General features: G+C 40.2%; 1 protein-coding gene across 3 annotated transcripts in view; it reads right to left on the bottom strand.

The window, feature by feature from the left end:
- UBP1 (upstream binding protein 1) overlaps positions 1–9144 on the bottom strand; it is a 40653-nt gene extending 31509 nt beyond the window's left edge. For all 3 annotated transcript variants that reach the window (XM_082499118.1, XM_082499119.1, XM_082499120.1), the window contains exon 1: positions 8912–9144. In XM_082499118.1, the coding sequence (XP_082355244.1) occupies positions 8912–9024 (113 nt within the window). In that variant the 5' untranslated portion in view covers positions 9025–9144. The remainder of the gene's footprint in view (positions 1–8911) is intronic.
- Between the last annotated feature and the right edge of the window lie 17777 nt (positions 9145–26921).

Genomic DNA, 26921 nt, shown 5'->3' with positions numbered 1-26921 from the left:
TAAATTTTTTGCTGTTCCTTATTTCTGAGAGCACCTCCTTTATTTAAAGAGAGCTCTGTAATTCCTCTTGAATTCCAACTCATATCCAGAGAATCAAAAAGTATCAGTATCATAATCAATCTAAAAAGTAATTACCACCAATATTTTTGTGTCATAGAAGGTTTAGTATAGACTTGGTCTACGTAAGTATTAGCTATAAGGAGTGCATACTGGGTAAGAGGTAAAGGCCAGCCACATCATATTCCACTGCCCTGGCTAACCTGGAAGAAGCTATAACTGACCTGAAAGAGGAAACAATTATGAACGATGAAAAAGTTTAAGAAGGTTGTCTATACCTTGTAGAGACCGTACAGTTTCTCCCCAAAGTAACAACTAGAATTAAAAAAAAGACCAGAAAAAGTCATGCATTGCACTAGGAAGAAATCCCAAGCGATGCTACAAACCAGCATGAAAGCAGGACAAGGCAGGATACTGTCCAAAAAGGCAGTACGAGCCTGCTGTACCATACCTTAGCTACTTCTGATCCCAGCTCCCCAAACCAGAGTCCAGAGGAGGCTATACTCAACTAGTTACAAAGGAAGATAATGTGAAATACCCACTTAAGAGAAGCGGACACTCTTAAGTTTACTTAAATAGACAGAAGGAGCATCGTATGCAGAGGTAGGGCAGGAAATTTCATACAGTGGTGGACTGCTACTTGAGGATGACTCAGAAGAAACTAGATGCTTCATGCCTTGATGTCAGTCAAAAGGGGGGCATGAGCAGAGGGCAGCCCAACACAAGAGGGAGCACTGCGACAAGCAGAGAGAAGCATCGTCCCAAGATGGGACTTCCACACCAGGAACCCATGCTCGTCACACACTTTGGCACGTAAAAGCTAGTGTTTTTACAATGAGGAACTTCAAAACCAAAAGAACACGAAAACAATAACAATGTTTAAAATACACACATAAGAGTCGAAGTGCAACAAAGAAGGCATGCAAAGTACCTCACCAAATAAATAACCTGTAATTCTTGACTAAGTTCTTACTTTCACGTAACGTGCAAGATTAAAAAGAGAAGCTTTTGTGTATTTATGAAAAGTATCTTGCAAGCCTTCATCTTCCACCCACAATTTAAAGATAAAAATGCATCTGGTCTGGCTTAAGAATTTGTGTTGTGGTTAATGAACTAGTTAAATTAACAGAAAAGGCACTGGAAGCCAACAAACACAAGAGGAAAACAAATTTAACCAGCTTTAAACCTGCTTTTGCTAATACTTACAAGGCGGTAATGACTAACAGCCAGTGCAGAAGGGAAAAAAGACATCCAAGTCCTCAACCCTACAATTTAGTTGTAAAGAGAGCATAATGCACATTCTTAAATGCCACCATTCCAAAAAAACACCCCAGCAAATGGCACAAGGCAAATGTTAGAATCTTAATTTATTTTCCCAGATAAAAACATGTTTTTCTTATAAAAGAATGTCTTCTGGGTACCAGTACATTCCAAAGGAAAAGAGAAGCCAATGTAATTTAAAACTCCTTCCTAAACCATCTTGAAATAAATACTGTTTAAACAACGCTTTGATTTGTTCACTAATAAAGAATGAAATATCTGAGTTTTCACATTTAAACACACATCCAAAACCAGATAAAAGCTGAAGGCAATTAAAAAGAGTCAATAAGGTATGAATAAAGTATTTCAAATTAAAATTTTAAAGTGCCAGTGATAAAGAAATGTTGACTGATTTAGAACCAACTATTAATTCCTCTTTAAAAAAGTGATGTATCTTTTCTGGCTTTCAACAAGGAAGATGCTATGAAGCGAATGGTCTTTCCTTCCGTCACAGTTGTACAGCAAGAGGATGACCAGTTTTATTTGATACCCATGAGCCTACGGTTCAGCAATGCAAAAGGTCTTCTGGGCAGTACTGGCAGAAAGAATTTCTGCCCCGTGAGCTGCTCCCTCCCTACCCTTCCTCTCTACAAAATATTTTTCTGGGCTATGTTGGGATCTCTGTCAGTTCATAGCAGCGCTCAACACACAGCTACACAGCTGAGCGTGGTGAAAGCAGGGGATAAAAATCTTACTGTAGAGAAACCCCCATCCTACCAAACATAACTTGAGGGCAGGCATAATGAGTTAAGCCCATTTTCCTCCTCATGATTGGCAGTAACAGGGATAATGGGAATCAGGGAAGAAATTGCCGATGCCCACATTTACCTAGGAAATCATTAGAAACATGCAGCTTTGAGAAACGCAAGAATACAAAGAGCATTCCTCCCAGTTCTTTGAGGCCAAAATCCCCTGTTGTTTATCCCTACACTAGTACAAATAGGGACCATCTAAATGTCACAGTAACAAGCATTTTCTACAAATAAAATTCACTGCTCACACAGCACAGTTGAAGCAAAGATGCCAGGTGGATTCACAATTCAGAGTAAGAAACCAACAGGAAACAGAAATTTAGTCTTTTAGTAGTCTTCTTTACTTACACTAAAGTATCTTGTAAGTGATAAACTGCATTTAGAATATGCTATTATGTAGATCATGTTCCTAAAAACTACAGAGATCCTAAATGACAGGCTTTTTACCACCTCTAATTTTTTACTGATTCTAAGATCCAAAAAAAAAAAAAAAAAAAAAAAAAAACCACACCAAAAAAAAACCCAGGAGAATAGGTCAGCCTTCTCGATTCTCACTTTTCTTCCTCAGATCCCAGATACAATTTCTGCATTTATAATGAGCCAACAGCCTGGCAGTGCAAGTCATCTGCCTCCCAGTAAATCACTGGCAGCCTCCATGTTTATGTATACTTCAGCATCCTTTAGTCATTTTCCTGCTCACCTGGTGAAATTTGATTTGTACTGGCCCAATGCAGATTTAGTGACAGGCACTTTTACTGCCAGGCACTTTTGCTGCCAGCTTTGCTCAGGTTATTTAACATGGCAAAGTAACTCTTACCTAAAACTGAAGCACCCGCTTGCAGAGTTGCCCAGATGGAGGAAAAATAAGTTTTTCAAAATAGCTACTGTTGAAATTATTTCAGGCTACAGGAGAAAAGAGCTTTAAGAGACTGATTCTGTTCTTTTTCTGCCACTGATAACTTTTGATCTTGTGAAGTAAAAGACCTCACTTGTCTCATCTAAGTGAACTTTGGACTATTACAAAGAAACTGAGGTATAAACAAATAGCAATGTTTTGAAGCAGCATCTTTTGTTAGACTTGTTGATATCATTTGAAAAACCAGATCTATCAAGGTTTACCCTCCTGATGGAAGGAACTCTGAGACCAAGTTTTTGAAACTATTAGCTCCAGTAAGAAAAGTGTTATCTCAGTCCCTCACAATTTGTTATCTAAAGCCTTCGACTGAAAGCATTCTTTCTTCCTAGAGGGAGGAGAAAATTTTCCCAGAAAAACAAACAGAAACAGTCTTCACTACACACCAAAAGCAGGCAGTAAACACATGTCCCGACACCCAGTCTTAGCTAGCTATGCTACCGAAGTGCATAAATGAAACTTCACCATACAAAAGTAGGAAGGCTTAGAAGAGGAAGCAAGGTGCATGTTAACACTTGAACCTAAGCAGCCAGTGGGATGGACCACATGTGATAAGCTATCCTACACTACATAGCCTACATGAGTGTAGTACAAAGACACCAAGAAAAATTTAAGTTATCCTTCTTGTGATAACACTTGTGACAAGTGTTTGTCAGCCACAAAAATCACTTTCCTTCCAAATTTAAAACCCACTTTTCAACACTTTCTGAAGCATCTAAAAAAGACAAACTAAAACCTATCTAATAATAATAGGGTCACAAAAAAAATAAAAACCCTCCTGTCCTTACAAGAACAGGAACTAGTATGTCATCAAAATTTAAAAGGACATTTCATCGATCATCTGCCTTATCTGTCTTCTGGATTGTGTATTTTTGGGTGTGAGTACTAAAGTATCCAAGAACATGCAGGTCTTTTGAACCTTTAAAGCGCAGTTTACGAGGACACATACCTTGAGAAAAAATGTTTCTGAAGCAGTATTTGAATTAGTTATAATCTCAAAGCCAAGCTCTGCACTGTTAAGAGGTCTGAACAAGCCACAGGAAAATGTAAGGGAACAGGAGAGCTGATACTTCCTAACACTTTTGCTGCATCCACAAAAGCAAGTCTGATGCAAGACAAAACCCCTGGAAGTAGTTGCTGGGAAACATCTTTCTCTGAAGCAGTTGTCAAGAAATGCAACCTGAATGAGAAAACAGGTGCAAATGTAATGCTGTTCCTGGGAATCCTACAACCCATCATATAGAAACTCAGTGGTTAAAGGCCTTGACTTATGTCTGACAGACCCAAGTCTGGCACAAAATGCAAAAAAACAGCCAAAGGAAGAACAAAAATCCCACCACCAAAACCTGTGTCTTCCTAAGCTCTTGAAGGTACCAAGGAAAAGAACAGTATTTGTTCACAATTACAATCCCCGGTTCTCCATCCACTCCTCTGACACAGGGAAGCCAGGCAGCTGCTCTAATTTGCAGCAGTTATAGTACAGATTGCTTCCACGTGGGAGTAACGCATGAAGTGTAAATGAGGGTAAACTTGCTGGTGTTCTCAATCCTGCACATCCATCCACCATGAGGTGACAGGGTAACAGAGAATAGTTATGCAACCTGATGAGTCTTTTCCTTAAGAATTAAACTGGACTCCTTGACCTTTTGAAACGTATTCACACATTAAACTGGGGAGAAGAAGGAAAAAAAAAAAAAAAAACAACCAACATCGGTGATCTAGAACATGAGGTTTATCTTTCAACATGTTTTTATCTGTGGTGACAAAGCGAGGAGGTTTAAGTTTGTGGATTTTCTTTTTCCTCAAATGCCTATTTTCTGACAGGTATTTATATATTCGCATGCCTGCAAAGAGAATCAAGCTCCAATTCTAATCAGTACATACAATTTTTTTATTGTCAGTGAAAATTATTTTTTCTACAGTGCAATACCTAAAAATTGAACAGGCCACTGCAACAGAAGTTCTTTAAAGTATTCTGCAGAAAATACTCTGTACATCTTAATTTATAAAAAAGAAAAGGAAAAAATTTCAGGATACCTTAAGTAAGCACTCCTTTTAAAAAATCCCAACATAACCAGTAGCAGAGTCTCAAAAGAATGGGAGGCGTTAGGGGAAGCATAAACAGTCATTTTGTCTGTCAGAAAGTAACAGCAGCCACAAGGAAAACAGGGCCAGCATGAGATAACTCCATTTTTTTTATTTTTTGCACAGCAACTACAAAGTTAACACAGTAACTGTCATGATCCAATCATGTTCATCAGAAGCCAAAAAAAGGACGCCAGGGTCCCCAAAGCTGTTAGAAAACCCTCCCTTTCTTCTCCACCTGAAAACAAAGCTATAAGTTGTACAACAATGGTCCCGCAAATCCTAACAGACCACCTTAACGGTTACTTTAGCCTAAACTTTGGAGTAGAGTTGATGCACAAAGTTCCCTCACTATCCAAGGCTCTCCACAGGACAGTAAGGAAACAAGACTGACTGCAGTAGGTTTCTATTCTTTTCAACCAATGCAGCAGACAGTTCCATTCTCCAAAGACGCTCCCAAGTGTTTGGGAGATGCAGCAGTCAAACTGACTTGATTTTCCAGAAATGGGGGATTATCTGGATGTATTTTCATAGTCTTTTCTATAAATTTTCCTGTTTCAGAACCAAGAGTCATCTTTTTCAATTTAGTTTAATACACTTCAGGTTTTAATCTAGAAATATATTCCAAAATAGCTAATCCCGAAATAATCATCAAGTTCCCCAATGACAGATAGGCTTCAATTTTAGCACTACAAATACCATTGGAATTGTAGGTATTTAAATAAATCTATATACTGAGCTTCCAATTTACACATAAAAATACAGTCATTAAGGTACTTGCCCTTATATTAATGCTCATTTAACTTAATTTAAATCAATACATTAATCAAATACTTCATTACATGAAAAATGGAATTCTGCTAGAGAAATGAATGGCAGGCAGTTCCTGAAACTTATCTTTTCAATGACATAGCCTCCATTTTTTTACAGAATTTACACAATTACACAAAAATTACAAAATTCTTGCTGTGTTACAATGGATATTATGACAGATTTGTACAAAATAAGAGTCTTAAATCTACACAACGGTGTCATTACCAACTGAAGGTAACAACAATACTCAAAACTCACTATTGCTAAAGGTACAGTGCTTTTATATAGTTTTCCAAGAGAGGGATTATTTGACGCATCTGACAATTAATTATTATCACCTGAATTGAATTTTGTGTTTATAGGCAGTTTCTTATTACATGAGAAGATGCTAGAACAGCAATCATAAAAAAAATTTCAAGATTTTAATGAAATTTTGAGAACTGTTTAAAACCATGTGAATATGCTGAGAAATTTTGGCCAGTTAGCTACTTTTTAGAAAAGCTACAGTTACTGGTCAATAGACATGAGCAGTTTTCTTAATAAGAATAAACACAGGAGTAACGCCACATGTTCTACTTCAGGGCACTGACTGATCATCAACTTGAGGAAGCATCAACCATAAAACCCTACAGGGGCAAGAAAATAGAATACAGAAGCATTAAGATACAACCCTAGCAGGGAAAAGGGTTACACGCAAGTCTTCCTAACAAAATGCAAGGGCATATAGCTTGGGGAGCTCTCCCAGCATTCTCCTCTAGACAATATTTCTTTTTCTTCTACCATATCTTTTTGTAATGAAGTGACAAGTAACTAGCTCGCTCCTACTGGCACACAAAACAGTGACAGACTTCACTCTTCATGCTATGCCACTTCTTAGTTTTCCCTTCTCATATCACTTAACAGGCCATGATTTCCCTAAAGTAGAAACTTAAGCAATACATAAAATAACTTGCTGACATCACTCTGAATCCAGCAAACACTAATTGTAATTAGGTGATCCCTTTCATTAAGTGTTCAGAGACTAAAGTTACAAACAATATTAGTGACTAAAGTTACAAATAATATTAATGTGTGTTCCAAAAATACTTGCATCTCATCACAAGTATGCAACAAAATTTAAGACCAACGTATAGCTTTGCTTGTGCGATATTAACTTTTAAGAGCTGTTTTTAACTGCTACAACTCTTTTTGTGGTAACTCAAAATATCCTAATAGACAAGTACATGTAACTAAAAAAACACTTAGGATTACTGCCCACCATAAAAGGATGATATGAGCAGAAGCAGCAATCTATACAACAACAGTTCTTTAAGTTTCAAGAAACTAAACAGTGTGCGTTACTGGAGGAGACATGACATTTACAGAAAGAAAGGGAAAACTTTAAAAAGCCATCCCAGTCAAAAACAAGACTTCTAATCCCAGAAAGAACTGGATCATGATAGAGAAGGAAGAACGATTCTCGAACAGGTGCGCATGCCTTATCCGTTGGTGTTTGCACGAGGAAAAGATAACCAGAAACTGAATGCTGAGAAGCCATCCAGGCAACTGCCATGCAGTTGCCCACAAAAACTGGCACATCACTTCGTGGGATGAACATTTGCTTGACAAAGACAGAAACAGGACAGAAGTGGAATAAAATCCAGATGAGCCGAATATAAAATCAGGAGTATTCTCAGGAAGAGAGATGAATCACCTTGTTCTCTGAACTGGCAAGTTCTCAAAGTTATATTTAATTTAAAGAAAAAAAGAAAAAAATCAAACCCTACACAAAACAAAAACCCCATCATATACGTGTCCCACCATAAACCTGTTGAGCTCACAATCCCAAATAATAGCAAAATGGTCCTCATTTCTCTTCAGCCAAAACCCTTATTTATGACTTCGAACCAAGATACTACAGTTCCAACACTTCACCTGGTAAGTACTACCTTAAAATATATATAATAGCTGAAGCTTGCGGTGGCCTCCAAGTTTGAGGAAACTCTGAGAGACAATCTCCCACACAGGCTAGGCCAACAAAACTATCAAATGCCAGTGTTTTACCTCTCCAGACTCTCAAAATACTGACTAATCCTGTCGAAAACCTTAGAGTAAAATGTCTCCCAATGTCTCCAAAGCAGTTTCCCTTTTTCACGCTAAGAAGTCACTCGGGAATCTGCACGTTCTGCCCGTAACTGAGATAAAATGTACTTACTTCAAACCAGTACAGTTTTATCTTAACTTTGAAAAAGCACACCCAAACGCTATTTAAACACTTTTACTGTAAAACCTGGAAAACAATCAAAAGGTAAAGAAACTGCCAAGTTGACTAAGAACAGAAAGAGCTACATGGCAGAAAAAGAAGAACGTCACTAAAGACATATACTACACAAAAGTAAGAAACAAACTGATTAAAGTACAACCATAATACTACCCTATTAACTGCCACAATGCTTACTGGCTCGAGAAAGACCATTTTTTTAAGCGTTAGCGAAATTATGAACCAGAATTATATTCGCCGAGTAGGTGGTGACCATCTTCTGAAGCGCGGGGGTCCAGTTACACAGCCACGGCAGGGACAGAGAAATGCCATTTTTAGGGTAGAGATGATGCACGTAGGGCAAAAGCATGCCAGCCGCGGTAGCCCGCCCTTCCAGAGGGCCGTCCCCCGGGAGGGGGGGGGGGGTGCCCCTTCGCGTCCTGCCGAGCACACGGCAGCCGGTACCGGGGAAAGAGGCGGCGACACGCGGGCCATGCTCCTCGGGAAGAGCCTCCGGGAGCCGGAGGGATTTAGAAAAACAAAACAAAAAACAAACCAAAACATAACAAAACACACAAAAAAAAAAAAACACAGAGGAAAGAAGGGAAGGGGGGTGGGGAGGCAGCTCCTTCCCGCGCTCCCTGCCCAGCAGCCCGAGGCGGCCGGTCGGGACGCGGAACCCATCGTTCCCCCCCACCCCCGCCTCAGGGAAGGGGGGGCGTGAGGAGTTACCTCATGCTGTAGGCACCGGCTCCCAGCTCCTGCCCGATGCCGGAGAGGCTGGCGTCGAAGTCGTGCACCAGCCCCGACTCGATCACTTCATCCATCTTCAGCACCCACGCCATCTTCCGCCGTCCCCCGCGCTCCCGCGCCGCCGCGGGAGGAGCCGGACGGGGAGGAGCTGCTCAGCCCCGGAGCCGCCGCTGCTCCGCCGGGAGGCGGCGCCGGGAGAGAGTGAGGGGCTGAAGGAGGCGGGAAGGTGGGAAAGGAGGAGGAGGAGGAGGAGGGGGGGGGGGGGAGGGGAAGCGTGCAGGGGTGCGGGGGAGTCCGCGTTCAGCCCCGGGGGGGCCCTTTCCCCGCGGCGCGACCAGGGCGCGGGGTGGCTCTCAGCATCCTGCGCTCGCCCGGCCGCCGCGGGGGGCTGAGGACCGGGCGGCCGCCGCCTCCTCCTCTTCCTCCGCCGCCGCTGCTGTGCCCTTCCCCACCGCCTCCGACCGGACGCTGCCCAAGGCCGCCGCTGCTTCTGCCACCCAGCCCAGCGGCGCCTCCCGCCGCATCATTCAGAGAGGGGGAGGCTGCGGCGGCGGCGGCAGCAGCAGCAGCGCGGGTACCCGCCGCCACTACAGCCCCGCCGAGGAACCGCCGCCGCCCCTGAGGGGGGGGGGGGGGGGGAGGGGGTGGAGGGCTCCCCGCCCCCCCGCTGCCGCCGCGGGAGCCGCGCGCCGCTCCGGCGTGCCCCCCGACTCACGCGCGGCGCCGCCGCCGCTCACGCCAACATGGCGGCTACTTCCACCCCCGAGTGGCTGCCCCGGGGCAGGGCCTTCTCGCCTTTGGGGGCCGCCGATTGGTTGGCCTTCGCCGAAGGGCCCAATCAGAGGAAGGCGGGGAAGGGGTGAGGAGGGGGAGAGCCCAGCGAATGAGCGGGCACTTCCTCACGCCAGGTGGCGTCACCGGGTGCGCCCTCCTCCTCCCGCCCCCGCGGCACCTCCCGGAAGCGGAAACGCAGGAGGCGGGGGAGGAAGTGCCGTCAACGCCTCGCGGGCGAGGTGAGGCGGCGGCCTCTCCGCCACGAAGTAGGGTGCCCGAGGGGGCCACGCTGGGATTCGTAACAGGCCGGTTCTTCCCCCGCCTGCGGGCCGGTCAGTGCTGGTCCGGCGGTGGTTGCCGGTCGGAGCTCGTATAACGGGCTGCGTGCTTCGTCACAGCCTCCCAGGCAGAGGCCCGCCCCCGCTCTGCCCTCAGCCGGGCAGGAGGCGCCGCCCGGCAGCTCTTCAGGCAGCAGGGAGGGCAAGGTAACACATAATAGCTCCGCCTTGGCCTTTCTCAGCCCTGCGCACCCTTCAGCCTTGTCAAGCTCATAAGGCAAACTTTCTTACATCCCAAGAAGTCAACTTCTTATTCTGGGAAGAGGGAAGAAAAGATAATAGAAAGGAAAGGGGTTCACTTTGCCTTGCGTTGAGCTACAGCATTGTCCAAAGAACACTGAGGAGGCTGCCCAAAAAAACCCAAACCCATCCCAATCTAAGAGACCTGTTAGCAGCCTTCAAAGTGATGGGAAGAGAGATAAAAAGACCAGCAAGCATGCAAGGCAGAAAAGTACTTACGCTCTATGTCTAGTATACTACATAGCATACACTATAAATACACTACTTAATGTGAGGAAGAATATCTCAACACCTCCGCATCCTGGATTCAAGGTCTCCAGCTTGCTAAAACAAAAGTGTTCACAAATGCAAAGGCTGATGTGGCACCTGTGAGCAGGGGTGACTCAGAAATGGCTGGAGCTCGGAGGAACATAATTCAGGTCAGAGCCCTTCTATCACCTGATTGCTAGAAGGAAGCTGCTCTAAATAGACGTACAGCTAATGTTATTTCCAGATTAAACTCCATCCACCTGCAGTAAGATTAAAAGTGCACTACCTATAAAGAATTTTCTTTGCTTAGTATTAATTTCCTCTGTCTAGCCTTTGACTTGTTTCTTGGCCCATTTTATAGCACCTTAAGACCATTTTATATAGGTTTTCAGATGCAGTATGACTCCCTTTCTCTCCTTTAAAGGGCCAAGCCAAGTTAAATCCAGGTGTTTTCAAATAGCATCAAATTGTCTTTCTGGGATATGAATTTCTATTTTGTAAAAATTACAAAAGTATCTTGATTTTATACTGTTACTCAAATCGATTACTTTATATTCTCCAAGGAAAAGATCCAAGAGGCAGCTAAGCTTTTAACAAATAATTCTTATTGGTTATAATGGCCTGGCAGTTGGAGAAGCCACGGGGGGATGCAAGGAAGAACTGGAACTGCCAGGGGTTCAGATTTTAATCCCCTGGTCCCCTCTGGTCATAAAGTACTTAGTTTATTGAGGGGGTGCTCATAGGGTAAGTAACCCACGACTTCATGTAAAAAAGGGTTCTCAAAAAACCTCAAGTGTTAATCATTCAGAGGATTGTTAAATAATTTTATGAGAAGTTTCATTAAAATGATACACCCAGTGAGGAAACTACGGAAAAGTATTAAGAGTGTAGAATGTATTTTGATCATATAGTTACATGCTTTAAGCACAATTGCACAAGTTTTTCAAAAGATACAAGTCAGGAAGGCCCTACCTTCGTTAATGATTAACAAAATACTAGCTGTTGTTCAAAACGTACATGCGGCATCCCCAAAGATAAAGAGAAGGACACAGACTATGATTTATGATTTTGAAAGGCAATTTAAGTTAAGAGTCAACCGCCAGCTTCTCCAGAACACAGTACCGGTATTTTTGCTGCTGTAACTGACATAAGAGTTCTCAGCCTGTCTGTGGAGAGATGAACAATTCATCTGCATATAACAGGAAGCTTAAAAAAGGGAAATATATGAAGAGGGCATGGGCTTATGGACAAGTCACTAGCATAGGCACTAGCTACCAAATTACAGCTTTGAGTGAGAACTGAATTGCCACAGTTAAAACACCTCTTTTAAGCCTGACAACAACAATACCCAAATGGTGGTATTAATTTCAGTGACTGTTATGGGATGTTTGTGGTCCAGTTAATAAGTTAGCAGGCATTATTCAGCATACAACAATAGTGGCTACAAAGTTAGCTTAGACTCCTATCATTGCAGAATTTACAGTGTTTTAACTGAGAACTCAAACCTTACCCTAAGTGGACATTTGTAGACCTAAAATAGACCTTGTACAAATAAGGTAGCATAAATAACACTAAAAAGCACTTTTTAAAGTGATATAAAAGAAAGTGACTGTTTGTGGAAAACTAGAAGTAGTGCACTTTCTACTTCTGACAGTCAGAGAGGTAAGATGGGATGCAAGACCAGAGAAGCCAGATACGGTTTGATTTATGCATAGCAAAACTGGTTTATCTGCTTACTATACTTACATTAACATAGCTACATAGCAGTTACAAGATCATAAATTGATGATTTTTATACTGGGAATTGTTTTCTTCTGACATAAATTCCAACCTCTGCTGAGGGTATCTTGAGTGGATACAATAAGACCCATCTTATTGCAGTTCAGTCTTTAACAGTTGGGTAAAGCTTGTCCATGATAAGCCAACTGATTGTTAGTATTTCTGAAGATGTTATCGTTAGCTATTTTAGGACGCAAAGCATTCTTTTTGTGTTAAAATGTGAGTATTACACTGCATATCTTTTTTTCTTTAGCATTCTTTAGCATTATTTGTATCCCTGGCTAATTTACAACAAGTTTTCTTTAGAGGTTTGTGGTGTTTGTTTCTGTTTTGTTGTTTTTATAAAGTACAGGCCTGTGATGCATTTGCTTTCTCTGAGGCAGGCTCCTTGATCAGTCCCGTTCTTGGATCATCTGCTGAAGATCAGCAGTGCACACAAACACTGCTTCCCAGCCAGATGGAGCCAACTCCAATGTACGGAGTTGTAGCTTCAGTGCAAATCGGTTCAAGTACTCAACTTAAATCTCTAGTTTTTGTGATTATGATTCAGTGTTCTCAGATTTGCCAAGAGTTTAAAAGTATCTTCAGGCAGGTAGTGACTACAAACAGAAACCTTGAAAACAATTTTTTTTTTCTATTCTATTTTTCAGTTTTTAAACTAGCCTTGTGATGTTTTTTAATGCCTACAGTTGATATTCTGCATATTGTAGTATAAATGGTAGCTGCTCCCATAGCTTTTTTATTTTTAATTGTAATTTTTCTGTTAGTCTTCCCATAATTTAACTTTCAGGATGATTTGTTGTTGAACTTATATACTGGCCTCATACTCAGGGTGAGTAGAGTCAAGTTCAAGGTATTTTAAAGACTAAGCAAATAAAGAATAATGATTTCCATTACAAAAGTAAAGTTTTTCTTTATGAGCAAGAGCCTTGACTGGAAAAATTGTCTGTATTTTGATGCTTTCTGTATTCTACAGAAAACTCGAGTGGATTTAACTGAATAGGAACAATTGAAAACCCACATACTATGCACATATGGTACTTTTTGTTGTTGTTGTTGTTCTTTTCCTAATAAAATTCCTATTCTGCAATATAGACAATATAAGCCCCATGCAGAGTCCCACAAGTCAGGTATTTTTTGAGGATGAGATAAATAATTGCAGAATCTGTGCCTAAATTGTAACTATTTGCTTATCAGTAAGGCTGAGAGCAGAGGCTACAGGACAGAGAAGACTGTATGCTTTATAGAATGATACTACTTTCCTCCTGGCTCTCTCACAAGCTTTGCCTACATGAAAAGGATTCAAAACTTTCTAGTTGTCTGGTGGAATTGTATAAAACAGGAGTTAAGCATTTTGAGATCTCAGATTGTTTCTATAACCCTCTGAGCAGGTCAAATCCACAAGCCTAACTTGTCAGAGATGACATTCCCTGTGACCCTGCCATTCCATTTCTGCATACCCCCGTCACCAGACCCACCAATTGGAATTGGAGCCTTGATATAACAGAGAGCAAACGCATGCAGCCAGAGCCTGCTTTTGCAAATGTATCTGCATAAGTGTGTTCTAAGTACAGTTTTACTGGGACAGGGGAGAAGGGATCCTGGGACATTCCTTTCTCCATCTGCTCTTCACTAACACTGGCTGGCATCCTCCCCTGAAGTCCATTGCTCCTTCTATATAAGCCTTACTGATGTTCGGACGTGGGACTGAAGCGTGGTGCTTCATTAAGGATGAAGCGCTGAGGACAGAGCCAAACAACTTGATGATTATGACCAAACCGAAGCCTAGTGCCTGAACTGGTTTGTATCCTTTCTGCTTATGGTAATCATCAGGGGCCAATCTTGTTAGCTCCTGTACACAACCCTTAATTTATGGAAGTGTTCCCCGCTACGTTGTATTTCGATACCAAAATACACAGATGCAGGCTGCCATCCAAACCTAAAGGCAGGCACTCAAAAGTGTGTAGGAAGAGTAACTTCAGAGGGACTCAAATGGCAGATTTTTAGATAAGGGTGGGGAAACAGAAGCAATGAAGAAAGACAAGGACATGCTGAAAACGGGCCATGAGAGCACGGCCCTGAGAAAAGCTAGGAGGGGATACACCTCCTCTAGGCTGAACAGAGGCTGAATAAGGGGGGGGACTAGAGTTGCAAGTGGACGTCCTCACTTTCCATAGCTGGCTGGTTCCTTTTGTACTGGGAACTGCACACGTTGCTTATAAACAGGATTGCATCAGGGAACTCCAGCACCCATTCTTCATTTCTGTTTGACTGCTTGAGTCAATAGAAACAGCGCTGTGTTTGCTACATACTTGTGTTAGTCATTCTAAATTTCAAGTCACCCTGACCTTTGTATTGAAATGGATTAAATTTATAAAACTCCACTGCAGTTTCATTATTTTCACACTTTGGAACACAAATATAGCCTCAATGTCTTTGCTTTTTTTTTAAACCTAAAACTCAACACATTTCTAATAAAAACATGCTACTCGACAATTCTACAAGAGCAGAAATAATGTTGTGATACAGCAATAGGTGTGAGACTACCAACATACAAAAAGCCATATCATAGTAGATGATTAAACACTATCATGTTTACATACATTGTATTTAGCCAAAAATTAATAAGCTAAAGTTTAATAGAGTGAACCACATTATAAATTGAAACTCAATTAACATCAAGATTATCTGGATAGCTCTTGTCAAAGCATAATAATAATTTTTAATTATAAGAAAAATTTGAATACTGTACACAAATAATATTTTAGTCATGAAGAGGTAAACTAAGTTCGTAGCTCACAGGAATGTGCTGATGCAATAAGCTATATATTGCATCAGAAATTCAATGCAAAGCGTTTAGCCAGTGAGCCTGGACTGATAGGACAAGCAGCCCATAGTCCTGATCCTGCAGGTCAGCTGAGCTTCAGCAGATAATCAAAGCAGACATGAAACATCAAGGTATTTGTAAGTCTGTATTACTTCATGTAAACAGAGTTTTATCTGCAGACTGTGAACGTAATTTGAAAAAGAAAAATCCACATCTGTGGATGTCACATTAAGCAGCAAAACATTCCTATCAGTGTTACTGGCATACGGCGTATGGTGTCATGGTTTGTGAAAATCAGGGAGCTACAGGAAAGCAATTTCCACCGCGTTGACTGTTACTGCTCAAACTGTTCTCAAAGGGTCTACGATCACCAGCTCTATTTGAAAGCTTGAACTTCTGAATTAGCAAAAGTCTGCATTCTCGTGTCTTACATCATTATAATTGTTGTTATTATTTAAAATCACCCCCGTTCTTTTCTTACCGCAGGTAGCTGCTGTTGCTGGTGGGATACTGGTGATGGTGATAATGTTCAGGCTGGCTGTGCCAGAAAAGCATTTTGGGATGAGACGGAGTGTTGTGCTCAGCTAAGAGATGGTCACTGCAGTGATGGTAGAGAGGGAAGAGAAAACAAATACACACAATTCAGATTAAAGTTGCAGTTGTGTTCCTCTCACGCTTTCATATTTAGCTGCTGCCAGCAAGTTTGCTGGCATCACTCTCTCCAGAAGAGGCAAGTAGCTGAAATCTTGGCTGGTCCCCACCTACTCTTCTGTTCCCCATCCTTGCTGCACTGTTAGCTGCTGCCCAGCTGCAAGGCTTTATTACTAGCTGATGTAACATCAAGCGCAGCTCAGACCTCACCAGCATCCCCTTTGACCTCCTTCACCTCCCTCTGTGCTGTCAGAGCATCACTGAGCAGAGCTGTGTGTTACGGAGCCAGGAGAAAAAGCCATTTCATAGCACTTCTGCCTCAGAGAGGCATACAGTTCCCTCTTTACCCAGTCCACTTGGAGTACTTGAACACTGTAACCTGCTTAGGCACAACTAACTGAAGAGAAAAAGAAGAAAGGTGGAACATACAACGATCTCTTTAAGGCAAGCAAGATGCCTTCTCAGTAGTGTTTAGACTGTATCTGGTTTGCCTTTTTATTCTGTACAAGTTCAAGCAGCAGGCTACTGCAGACTACAGCTTGATAGTTACCTTCTTGCCATTTAAAAAAAAAAAAAAAAAAAACAATGAAAACAAAGAGCAGGGAAAATATTTACTCCGACACCCACCCATCCCTCACACACACACTTGAGGAAAAAATCATATTCGGATGCAAACCAGCTGCTTGGTGCACTCATGTCTCAGCACCATTTGCTTGCCTGGTTTGCAGCCAGGATTGTAATATCTGGTTTAAAATACACAAAATAGCACTGGTTGATCCTGCTAAGACCTTGACACTCAGAAATAAAAAGGGCACACATCCAAAAACCTCATCTGAAAAGTTACCTGCAGAGGGCACCCATCCTGCTTGAAATAGGAAGGACTACTGACAAATAATAGTAGTTTGCTGGGGTTTGTGTGTTGTTTTGGTGTGGGTTTTTTTTTGTTGTTGTTGTTTTTGTTTGTTTGTTTAACACCACCCACACACAAGCACACATTGCTTGTTCCTTGCAGTTCATTCTATTAAAAGATACTTTTAAAAGGTATTGCAATATTGTGACAACACTCAAGCTACGAAAATCAGAATATCAAAGAGCAAGATTCTGGAAACCAAAATGGAATTATTTCTTATTAGAGCGATAGTAATATCCAGCAGTCAAAAATACTTCAAATAAACAACATTGTTGGTTGTTTTTTTTCATAGCATGAGGCAGTTCTCCTTTAACTTAACCATTCTTACTCAACATCAAACAACCCAAACAAAAAGCAAAGGCCAAAATAATAATAGAAGACAAAGAGGAAAAGAGTGGGAAGAGAAAGAAACACCCATATGTGACACTGTCCAGAAAAGCAGACAAGAATTGGAACTGCTGAATTAGTGATTCTAAGAGATTATTCTCTTCCAAGAGGCACCTAGGTACCTCAAAGAGAGCTGCCATAACACAGACCTGCTGGTGTATGTGAATTGATCTTCGCTGCAGCAAGGATGAGACCTGGAGGGGTCTTTTCAAAGTCAGTTTTTCCACTGACGTATCTGTATGTAACTACATGCTCTCAATAAGCACCCTCCTAGCAGATGTAAAGGCTGCATGAGCCCCAGTGATCACTGCTGCATTTTTTTAATAATTAATTCGATTTCAGTGACTGTAGAAAAGCAGTATGTATCCTGCTATCCAGTTTGCTCCATCTACTGGCAAGTTACAAAATAAAATTACTCTGTCTCCAGCCCTGGATTTAGGCAAAGGCATCACATGTGTACAGCGCGTTGTATCTGGAAGCCTCATTTGCCTTTGCACTGATTATTCTCAAGAAAAGGACTACACATGCCTCAATCCACTTTCACAATCTTCCCTTGGGGCTGACATGAGGTTCCCAGACAGAAGTGACAGAACAAAACAAATGCCTACTATCCCTTTCTATTAAATGGCAAGACTAAAACCACAGATTCCCCATAACTTGAAGGGCTTTCAGTCCCTAGCACAGAATGGCTCCCATCTCTATGCACATCCTACAGAGCTCAATGTGGCTTTAAATTATCAGCCACTTTTTTTCTTCCCAAAGTGGCCTGTTGCTTTTGACAGATGCTGGTTTGCCAAATGCAGGTGGGAACACTGCAGTTTTGATCAGTCTTGTGTAGTCCAGGAGAGAACTTGTGAGCAAAAGCAATTGAGATTCCCAGACTAATCAGTAGCCTATTTTATTTAATATGTATACACACATCTACATATGTATACTAAAAACCTGCACTCCTATTTTTCATCTTCAGCACAGTAGGCTTCTGTCTACTGTAGAATTATTTTTTGTATTTTTTGCATAGTTTTAAATAACACAAACACAGCATATCAGGATTTGTTCTTATGTCATAGAATAGTTTAGGTTAGAAGGGACCTTGAGGATCACATAGTTCCAACCCCCCTGCCATGGGCAGGGACACCTCCCAGTAGACCAGGTTGTTCAAGATAGACAACTTGCTGTCATTGCAAATAGCCACCCCAGGGGAGCCCGGGCAAGCAGTTGCAGATTAGGCTACTGGCCTGGGTTTTCCCTGTGTATTTTGAGTGGGGATAGTGATTTGAGAGCTGTTAGGCCCAGTTACTTCAGTCCTCTGATGTCAGTCCTCTCTGTTATTAGCTTGCCCAGCTATTAACAAAGCTTTGACTCTACCAACTACATGAGTACGTCGTAATAAAACACAGCAGCATCACAGCATATGTGCCCATTCAGTCTCTTACCTTCATTTGATTATGCTTTTGCAGACTAAAAATAACCGAGTCATTTGTTATATCCAAAAAGCTACTGCCTAGAGGAGATGGGATGTGTATTAGTAGGGGAAGGTGAAACAATTAAGGCTATTCTCATCTCAGTTTCTAAGTACCTCCTTCTTATAAAAGGCAGAAGTTCAAGAGCCATGTTACGGCTACCCCTCATGGTATGCAAACTATTTCAAACTTGAGAGTGGGGCCACAAAGGCTGCCGCTACAAACCATCCTATCCTGCTGCGACCACTGTTCCCAACAGTGTAGAAAACCAAATTTTGTGGACTTCCGCAGTGCTTTTGCATGGAAGAGGAAAATTTGCCCCTTTTTTTTCCCTCCAAGGGTTGACAGAGCTCTTGACACATCATTCACAAAAGCTTTGAGTTCCTTGTATGGAAAGTACTAGACAGAACATGTAGGAAAGATGTTATTAATTCAAACTGAAATTAAACACTACCAAAAAAAATTATCATATTTTTCTTTCTTCTCTTTACAGTCTTGTGTTTTGATTGATCTTTGTTGCAAACAGTATATGGGTAAAACTTCAAAGTACAGTATAGCTTAGTTTTTTCAATCAGGATAAACTTTCCAGCTTACATTTAATTCTGGTGTTTTGCCTCGCGAAGCACTGTATGTTCCCCACACCCACACCTGCTGCCCTTGACTAACCTCTAGACATAAAGGTATGTGGTTACACGGTCTTACAAGTTTGGGGACAAATAAGGTGAGTTTTTTTACCTTGTCCTGTTTATTGTTAAGGGGCTATTTTTGTTTCTTGCTTTATAATCAGCCCAGTAAGTACTAAAACAGATGTCAGCAAAGGAGCATTGTATATACAAACAACAAGACATTATTTATTTAAAACATCTCGTGCTTTAAGGCTTGTGTATGGCATGCAAAGTCCAACCTGAAATTTAAGGTGGGGAGGCTAATGTTTTGCTAACGAGTGGATCTGCACTGAAGTTTACTTTAGCATATGGTGCCTGAAAACTTTGTCAGATTTTTCCATTAGCAGCATTCAAAGTGATGAGATCTCCTAAAGCATCACTCAATTTGATAATCTTTTTTATAGTGCTCAGACGCCTCACTTCATTTTCTGATTGCCCTTCTGAGAACTACAGCAAATGACACTGAATACTGGTATTATAACTGGTTATATACACAGAATGTCATCTTTGCACTTTGTTTTAGGCAAGCAAAAATTATTCTGCAGAAAACAACACATGGAAAAACTCAAATCAGGTACCATGTAAGACATGGAAAATTCAGTATATATTCTGAAAAATCTATTTAAAGGAAGCTTTTGCTGTCCAGTGACGATTTTTTGTTGTGCTTAAAATGCTAGGTCAGTTTAAAATCAGAAGACAGGTTTATATGTAGGCAGCAGCAATCCCTACATACTTCAGCTCCAAAACAGAGTACAGAGGGGAAAGTAGTGCTATTTTGATGCACCCTGTTTGGCCTTTGGACTCTTTTTGGTTGTTTAAGAGTTGCTGCCAAATGCAGGGTAACTTTGGAATGAAAACACCTGTCAAACCAGACATCGGTGACTCCATTCACCTGAATCACTACGTACCAGTGAGGTATTCGTGTCTAGATGATACTCCCTGCTTGGATGGGCTGGGTATCTGTCATACATGTACATGAAAGGGGCCGAAACAAATTTCTAGCCCTTCCTTGTAGGGACTTTTGAATACACAACCTCTTTGTCTCCGATACACGTTGGTAGCTGGACTGTATTCATTGCCACTGCTATAATGAACTTAAAACACTGACAGGTAACAATCATAAGCAAGACAAACTTCTGCATGTGATCTGTCGCTGCACAGACTTGCAGTTCTCACCACGCATCTCCCGACACATTGAGAGTTGACCCAGCCCAGTCCTATTCCTGTCTGGCCATCTGAAGGCAGCAACCACTACTAACAGTCAGTCTGCAAACAGCAATGCACTGTCTCTCTTTAGTGCCGTAAAGGATAAGCAGGAATGTCCGCATATTCTCCATGTCCTACTGCCACCTTTATTCTGGCTTGTTGGATGGTTTTAGACATCCTAATCTGGTCCTGCTTAACACTGAAGCACTGTAAGGACTATTGCATTTACCAGTCCTTCCTCTGTGATAGGATGTGTTCTTCTCAAGAACCCTTGAGAAGCAGGGCTGCCAACAAAAAAAAAAAAAAAGGGAGGGCAGGGAATGGGAAAAACCATAAAGAACATTTTTGGTAGACCACCTAAATTTCAGTAGAAATCTTAGGACACTACAAGCACAGAGACAAGGCAACGCATCATGAGGTATCTGACCAGAATGGCGTGCTGACAGCACTGAGCACACTAAATACTTCAACAGCTCTTTGTGATCACTTTAATGAGATACATTAGATGTGTAGGAGACCCTGTGCTTGGACTTGCTTCAGTGCCTCCTTGATATGAGCCCCTTAGAGAACTAATTTCATATGTAAAAGAAAAATATGGATTTCTTCCAATGCCTTGAGTGTCAGTTTACAAAAAACATAGGTTTAACTTTTTCTGAAGAATACAGGGTATGCTCCTTTCCCCATGGGATCTATCCCCTTTAAAAGAAAAGTCTGAAAATCATTGCAAGGTGTCACTGCTCTGCAATTTATTCCTCCATAGTCATATTCCTCAGTAACCTACTTCCGAATCTAGAAGGATGTGATTAAGGTGCTGAGGTATGAACTGAGGAATACATGTCTTGCTGACTTCAGACCTTATGAGATGGAGACATGGTAGGTATTACCTTTGCTTTCTTCTGCTGCCTCTTCGGAAGACTTAAAGGTTAGCAAAGGAACCTATCATATAGAGATCATTTATAGGCATAAAGATATTTAGACAGCAACACCGCCAGAGAAAATTTGGATTTAACCCATTACATCATACCTCAATCAAAACTTAATTTAGCAGGTTTTTATGGCTGTGGTAAAGAACTGAGTCATTTTTTTTTGCAGAAGATTCAGAAGTCCATAAAGGTGGACAAGTTCAAGTGTTTTTTATTCTAAGTGTCTGTTAGTCTAAGCGTCTCCTATTCTATGCTTGCTGTGTGCCTACTTGGTAGCCTAAACAAATCGGTATTTGGACTCACAAACTGCTGTAGCAATGTAGGCTTCCCGCATGTTCTGACACAGCAAAGACAACTCATTCCTCCTCATTTGTAATGGACAAAGTCCCTTTTACCTGAGTCTCTGAGGCAGCTTTGGTACTCTGACAGGTCTAACAATTTTCTAATATCATGTTCTCTTGGTTTTGCAGAAAAAATCCTCCAATATCAGTATTTTCCTCTTAATTCCCAATGCAGAAAGCAAAACATTCTATATTCCAAGAAAATCCCATTCCTAAAAACATTACAAACCACATGGAATTTTTAAGGATTTTAAGAACAAGAGCTAGAACTTACAGGGGGTTAAATTAAATATATGCACCCTGTCTCTCTCCTCATATTCTGTAACACCACTGTTGTCTTCCACTCCTTAACAGGGCAAAAAATCTCCTTTCTTACATGGTTCAAGAAGCAATGGCTCATTAACAGACTTCTGAGAAACAGCAGCCTCTGATGATATCAGCAGTTACTTCCGAGTAAGGTTTTAAAGTTTCATCTGACAATTTCTGATCAGGTAACATCCAATTAAGATTTCTCTTCTTAGGCAAATATAGGCTATATAAACAGTGACGTACGAAAACTCCTTAGGGAAAACAGGTAATTTCATCTAGGTAAAATAGTTCAATTGGTTTAGTTGGCCAACAAGGCCCCAGGTGTTAACTGAAGGATCAAAACCCGTATGAAACACCTCAGAATTTCTCTACTTAAAATATAACCACTTATAATGACATTTGGCATGGTGTAAATACGCACATCAGTTTAAGTTGCACTGAAAGGACCAAAAAAAAAAAAAAAAACCAGCCCAGAAATTACTATTTTACCAGATTAGAGGCTTTTTTGCACTTGTATATCATTAGTTATGTTTCAAGTGTATTACTTCAGATTAGCAGATAGATTAACCATTTTAAAACATGCTAATCTGCAACTCTAATTGAAACAGACACATCCAGTTCCCCCCACAGGCTTGCACTTCAGCTGTTTAAACCAAGCTGAAATCACAGTTTCCTTGTCTTCCCTGCTATTTTAACAGGAACTACATACGCTCAGGCTAAACAAACTACACTAAGAATGTGTTGTTTTGGTTTTTTTTATTCCTCCCCACCCCCATACAGGCAGACCCTCAAAGCCCAAGAAAGATGTTCACTTTTGCCAGCATCTCAGGCAGAAGTTTTTGATCCCAGGGTGCTGCTGGAGGACCAGCCTGAGGTTGTTCCCCAATGTGATTTGCCTGCAATAGATTAAGGGAGCTCCTGGCTCTGCCATGGGCAGAGATGAATAGATGGTGAGGGAATAACTAACCAGCCTAGCTCATTTTTGAGAATGTCTGTCTACCGCCTAACTTAAATCTGTGTGTTTGTTTTTACCGGTATAAACCTTCCTTCAACACACAGGCACTAACCTTTGAATGTAGCCTGACACAGAGTTAACAGAACCGACTCCAGTACTAATTTCAGTATGAGTTTATAGAGGTCCAAAGATCTGCATTGGTGGACAAGAGCACCATCTAGGACAGGAAGCACAATAAAAATGGAAGACTTATAAAACTTTGATGCCCAAGATAAAGTTTAGTTACCTTTATACCTCCTGCCAATGGTAACAAGTCTGGATATCAAACAGTTATATGCAGGTATGTTATTTTTTCCACCAAAGATATTTTCCATGTGTCGCTATCCAGCATTATTTCCAATCTTACTCCCTCAAAATAGGCTTCTTTAGGATCACTTCTATCTACCTAGAATACATTAAGAGTTACAGAATTTTTAGATTTGTCAGAAATCCTACAGTATTCAAAACTGCTTGCAAAATACCATTTAGAAGTTTCCAAGAGTTACTGTTTAACATCAATTTACAAACATGTCTGAGCAGAAATTACCTATTAGCAAACTTTCCTCAGCAGGGAATGTGCTCATTATCCTAAAATTCTACCAGCAAACGAAGAAACTTCTTTAACTGGGACAATCAAAGCTGCACAGCTTGGGAACCCTGAGGTCTTAAAATGTACTTAAGTATACAAGCATATACACAATGCAGAAAATAAAAAAAGTAACTGGAGTTTGATTTTTTTTTTCTGACCAGACTAGCACAATTAGTTTCTCAAACTTCCCACATTACTGAAAATCTTCTGTGTTTTAACAAAAAAGAAAGAAAAAATTTAATTTGTTTAAGAGAACATTTATAATATACAAAGCAAATCTTTAAAATATATGCTTCTAAAGAACTGGAAGACTTAATTACAAAATGTAGAGGGGAAAATGTAAGAAGTTTTCTTTAGAGAATGTAATATGAATATTGACTTTCACTTTACCTGGAAGCGGACTGCAACTGCAAGACTGATCATTTTACTGTTTTAATTGCGAGAAAACATTTTCTTTCTGTAGATAATCCTCCAGTTCCTAACCGCCCATTCACACTACCCTATCACAGGGAATAACTGTAGCATAACTCAACAAATTTATTCCTGCAGATTATTTTCTCTTTTATGATTGTTTTCAAAGGGACAACAACCTATTTAGAATTTGAATTCTTTTGCTGAAAATTAAATTGTGAGCAGTTCAGGCCTGCATCCTCAATAGGCTTTTTACATTCGTATGTTTGTGAATTTACTCAAACGTTTAAACACTCAGAAACCACTAAGAGTATGTATTTCAGGATACAAATATTTGTGCTTTTTACTCTGGGACTCAGACCACAAATAATAAACACAACTCAATCTGTTCCAACCTTTATCTTCAAAAGCAAGCAAGCAACCAAACTCATGAACATTTACATTTTCAGCTCTCCTTTCAATTTACATTTACTATCCCAACTTCCTTGCCAAGACTTCAGCTGAACATAATGTGTTACTCAAAATTCTTTAAAGCAAATGACATCCAAGTCAGAGACATCCAACACATGCACTTCCTATCCTGATCATACATGTAGCTTTCTTTCCTTCTTCCTCTTTTTTTAAGCCCGAACCAAACTTTTAAGAATTACATTTTAGTATTCAAATGACTGCAGTGACCTATCTTTACAGAATATTAGAAAGAACATAAAGAAACCCTTTCTGAAAGAACAGCAACTTATAATTGTCCTAGTTTTTCCCAGATCTTTATGCTAATCCATTAGAGAAACCACCTCCAGCAGGAACATAAGGCATGACTAATCATAGCTCGAATTTCACTGGGCTAACGTATATTTATAATACAGGAGATGAAGGCAAGAAGCAATGCAGTGAATCTGATAACTGGCTGCAGTAGAAATAATTTTGTTGCAAATTCTTCCATTCTGATGGCTCCATGTAATATAAACAGATTCTATCCACTATAGCAGCCTCATCTTTGTCGGAAACAGAACTAGACATAAATAAAATATTCATTTAAATATATTACATTTAGATTTTTAATACATCAGATATCCACACTTAGGACATTTAAAGATGGCTTAGAAGCAAAACTGAGGGACAAACTTTGTCTAAGTATCTTCCTCCCTCCCTACTTGGCGCAAAAATTTTCAGTCATATAGGGGATAAACACATTTCTTTCTTACCAACTTTTGTTTACACATAAAAAAAATAGGTTAATCCAGAATATATATTGTATGTTTCAATAACTTATTTTTTCAGCATGAAATATCATCTTCAAAAAGATGACAAACAGCAGTCAGCTTGAAATGATCTTCTGAAAATAAATGTTACCTGTAGAAAAAGCAGGAATAACATACGGGACTATTAAGCGTAGAATTTATGCAATTTTTTTTAAGTGACCTTTTGTATAATCAAAATGTAAACTACAAGATTGTAGACTGAAAAATATTTTTGAAATATTAAAAAAATAAAATGCAAACAATGTATAATGTACAAATAAATGAAACCGTAAACAAGAAACCTGTCTAGATGAAGGAAATTGGGTGTTCGTAAAGATTCTGTTCAATTTCTAAAACACATTTTTGTCTAGTAGACCTATATTCACAGCATATTCTCAAATGCCAAGTCAGATTAAGCAACAAGAATAAAGAAACATCATTTGGACACACAAAACATGAACATTAAGATAATTTTTTTTTAAACCAATGTTGTATCAACTGCATTTATAATTTTTTCTTATAGCATGTGATCAAATAAAACAGAAAAACAGAATGTATACATTGCTAATTTTTTAAGTAATGTTATGTACATTTTATTGCCAGTATATGCACAATGGTAAGCATAGAACTATAAATACACAATGTAATTAAACAGTAGAAAACAACAAGGATGTTACACATAACGAAGGAAAGAAAGAGAAGATACTATTTTCTTGATGTAGCTGCTAAGAAGGGCTAGCGATGAGTTATGAGTCTTGGTTTTAAGTCTTTACATATATTTCTACAACTTTTTCTCCAAATAAATCTCTGCAATGGCATTGCTTCTTTCTCAACCACATCTTAGCTCTTTCTATTGCATTCACTTCAAACTAAAGTGAAAACAACCTTTCATGTAACTACAAGCATCTGACTTATTATTTCATTCAGTTTTGCTTTTCAGGGTTCTGAGCAAGTAAAGTGTATAAGTAGTTTCTTATGGCATTTGGCTGCAATGTTGAAGAATAGAGTTCTGAACACACATTAAGTGAAAATTTGGAAAAAAAATAAAGAAGATTTTCTGTAGATAGTTCTTCCACCGGGTATATGCAGCAGCTCAGTCAAAAATTAGTCACCCTGAAGAGGTAGAGAGAATTTTAGGATCATCATCCTTGGCATCGCTATTTTCTCTCTTATCAGGATACACTTCCTACAACTAGACAACATCACAGTCAAAGGGAAAAAAAGTCAGGAAAAAAAAAAAGTTCCACCATTCCTGGAAAGGGCACTGTTTCATCCCAGTTCCCAGTTAATTAGCTTGCTGCTTATATCCAAGACCAAAAAAAAAAATAGAAAAAAGAAAAAAAGAAAAAAGAAAGACAACATTTAGGGACACATTTACTTGATCTTTGTTCTCTTTCCATTATCAAGTTCATAAATACAAAGAACCATTATTCACAATAAACTAACTCTTTTTTCAAAAATGGAAAAACAAACCCTGGAAACATTTCCACACCTTAATCCAGATGGGTCTTGAGGATGCTATTCAAGAAAACCATGCAAATAATTTGGTGCAGCTTTCCCAACTCCAAAATATAGATATTTTTTTTTTGTTAAATTAAAAGGTGGCAAGATCCATAGCATTTGTGACTATTCTCCCTCCCCCCATTTAAATTCAATGCAGAAAATCTTGGTGCTTTTAGGAAGGTAACGAATAAATAG

The sequence above is a fragment of the Vanellus vanellus genome, assembly GCF_965231255.1.
Source record: "Vanellus vanellus genome assembly, chromosome: 2".
Lineage (NCBI taxonomy): Eukaryota > Metazoa > Chordata > Aves > Charadriiformes > Charadriidae > Vanellus > Vanellus vanellus.
The sequence above is the reverse complement of the archived record's forward strand: the minus strand, read 5'-3'. Positions and strand labels throughout refer to the sequence as shown.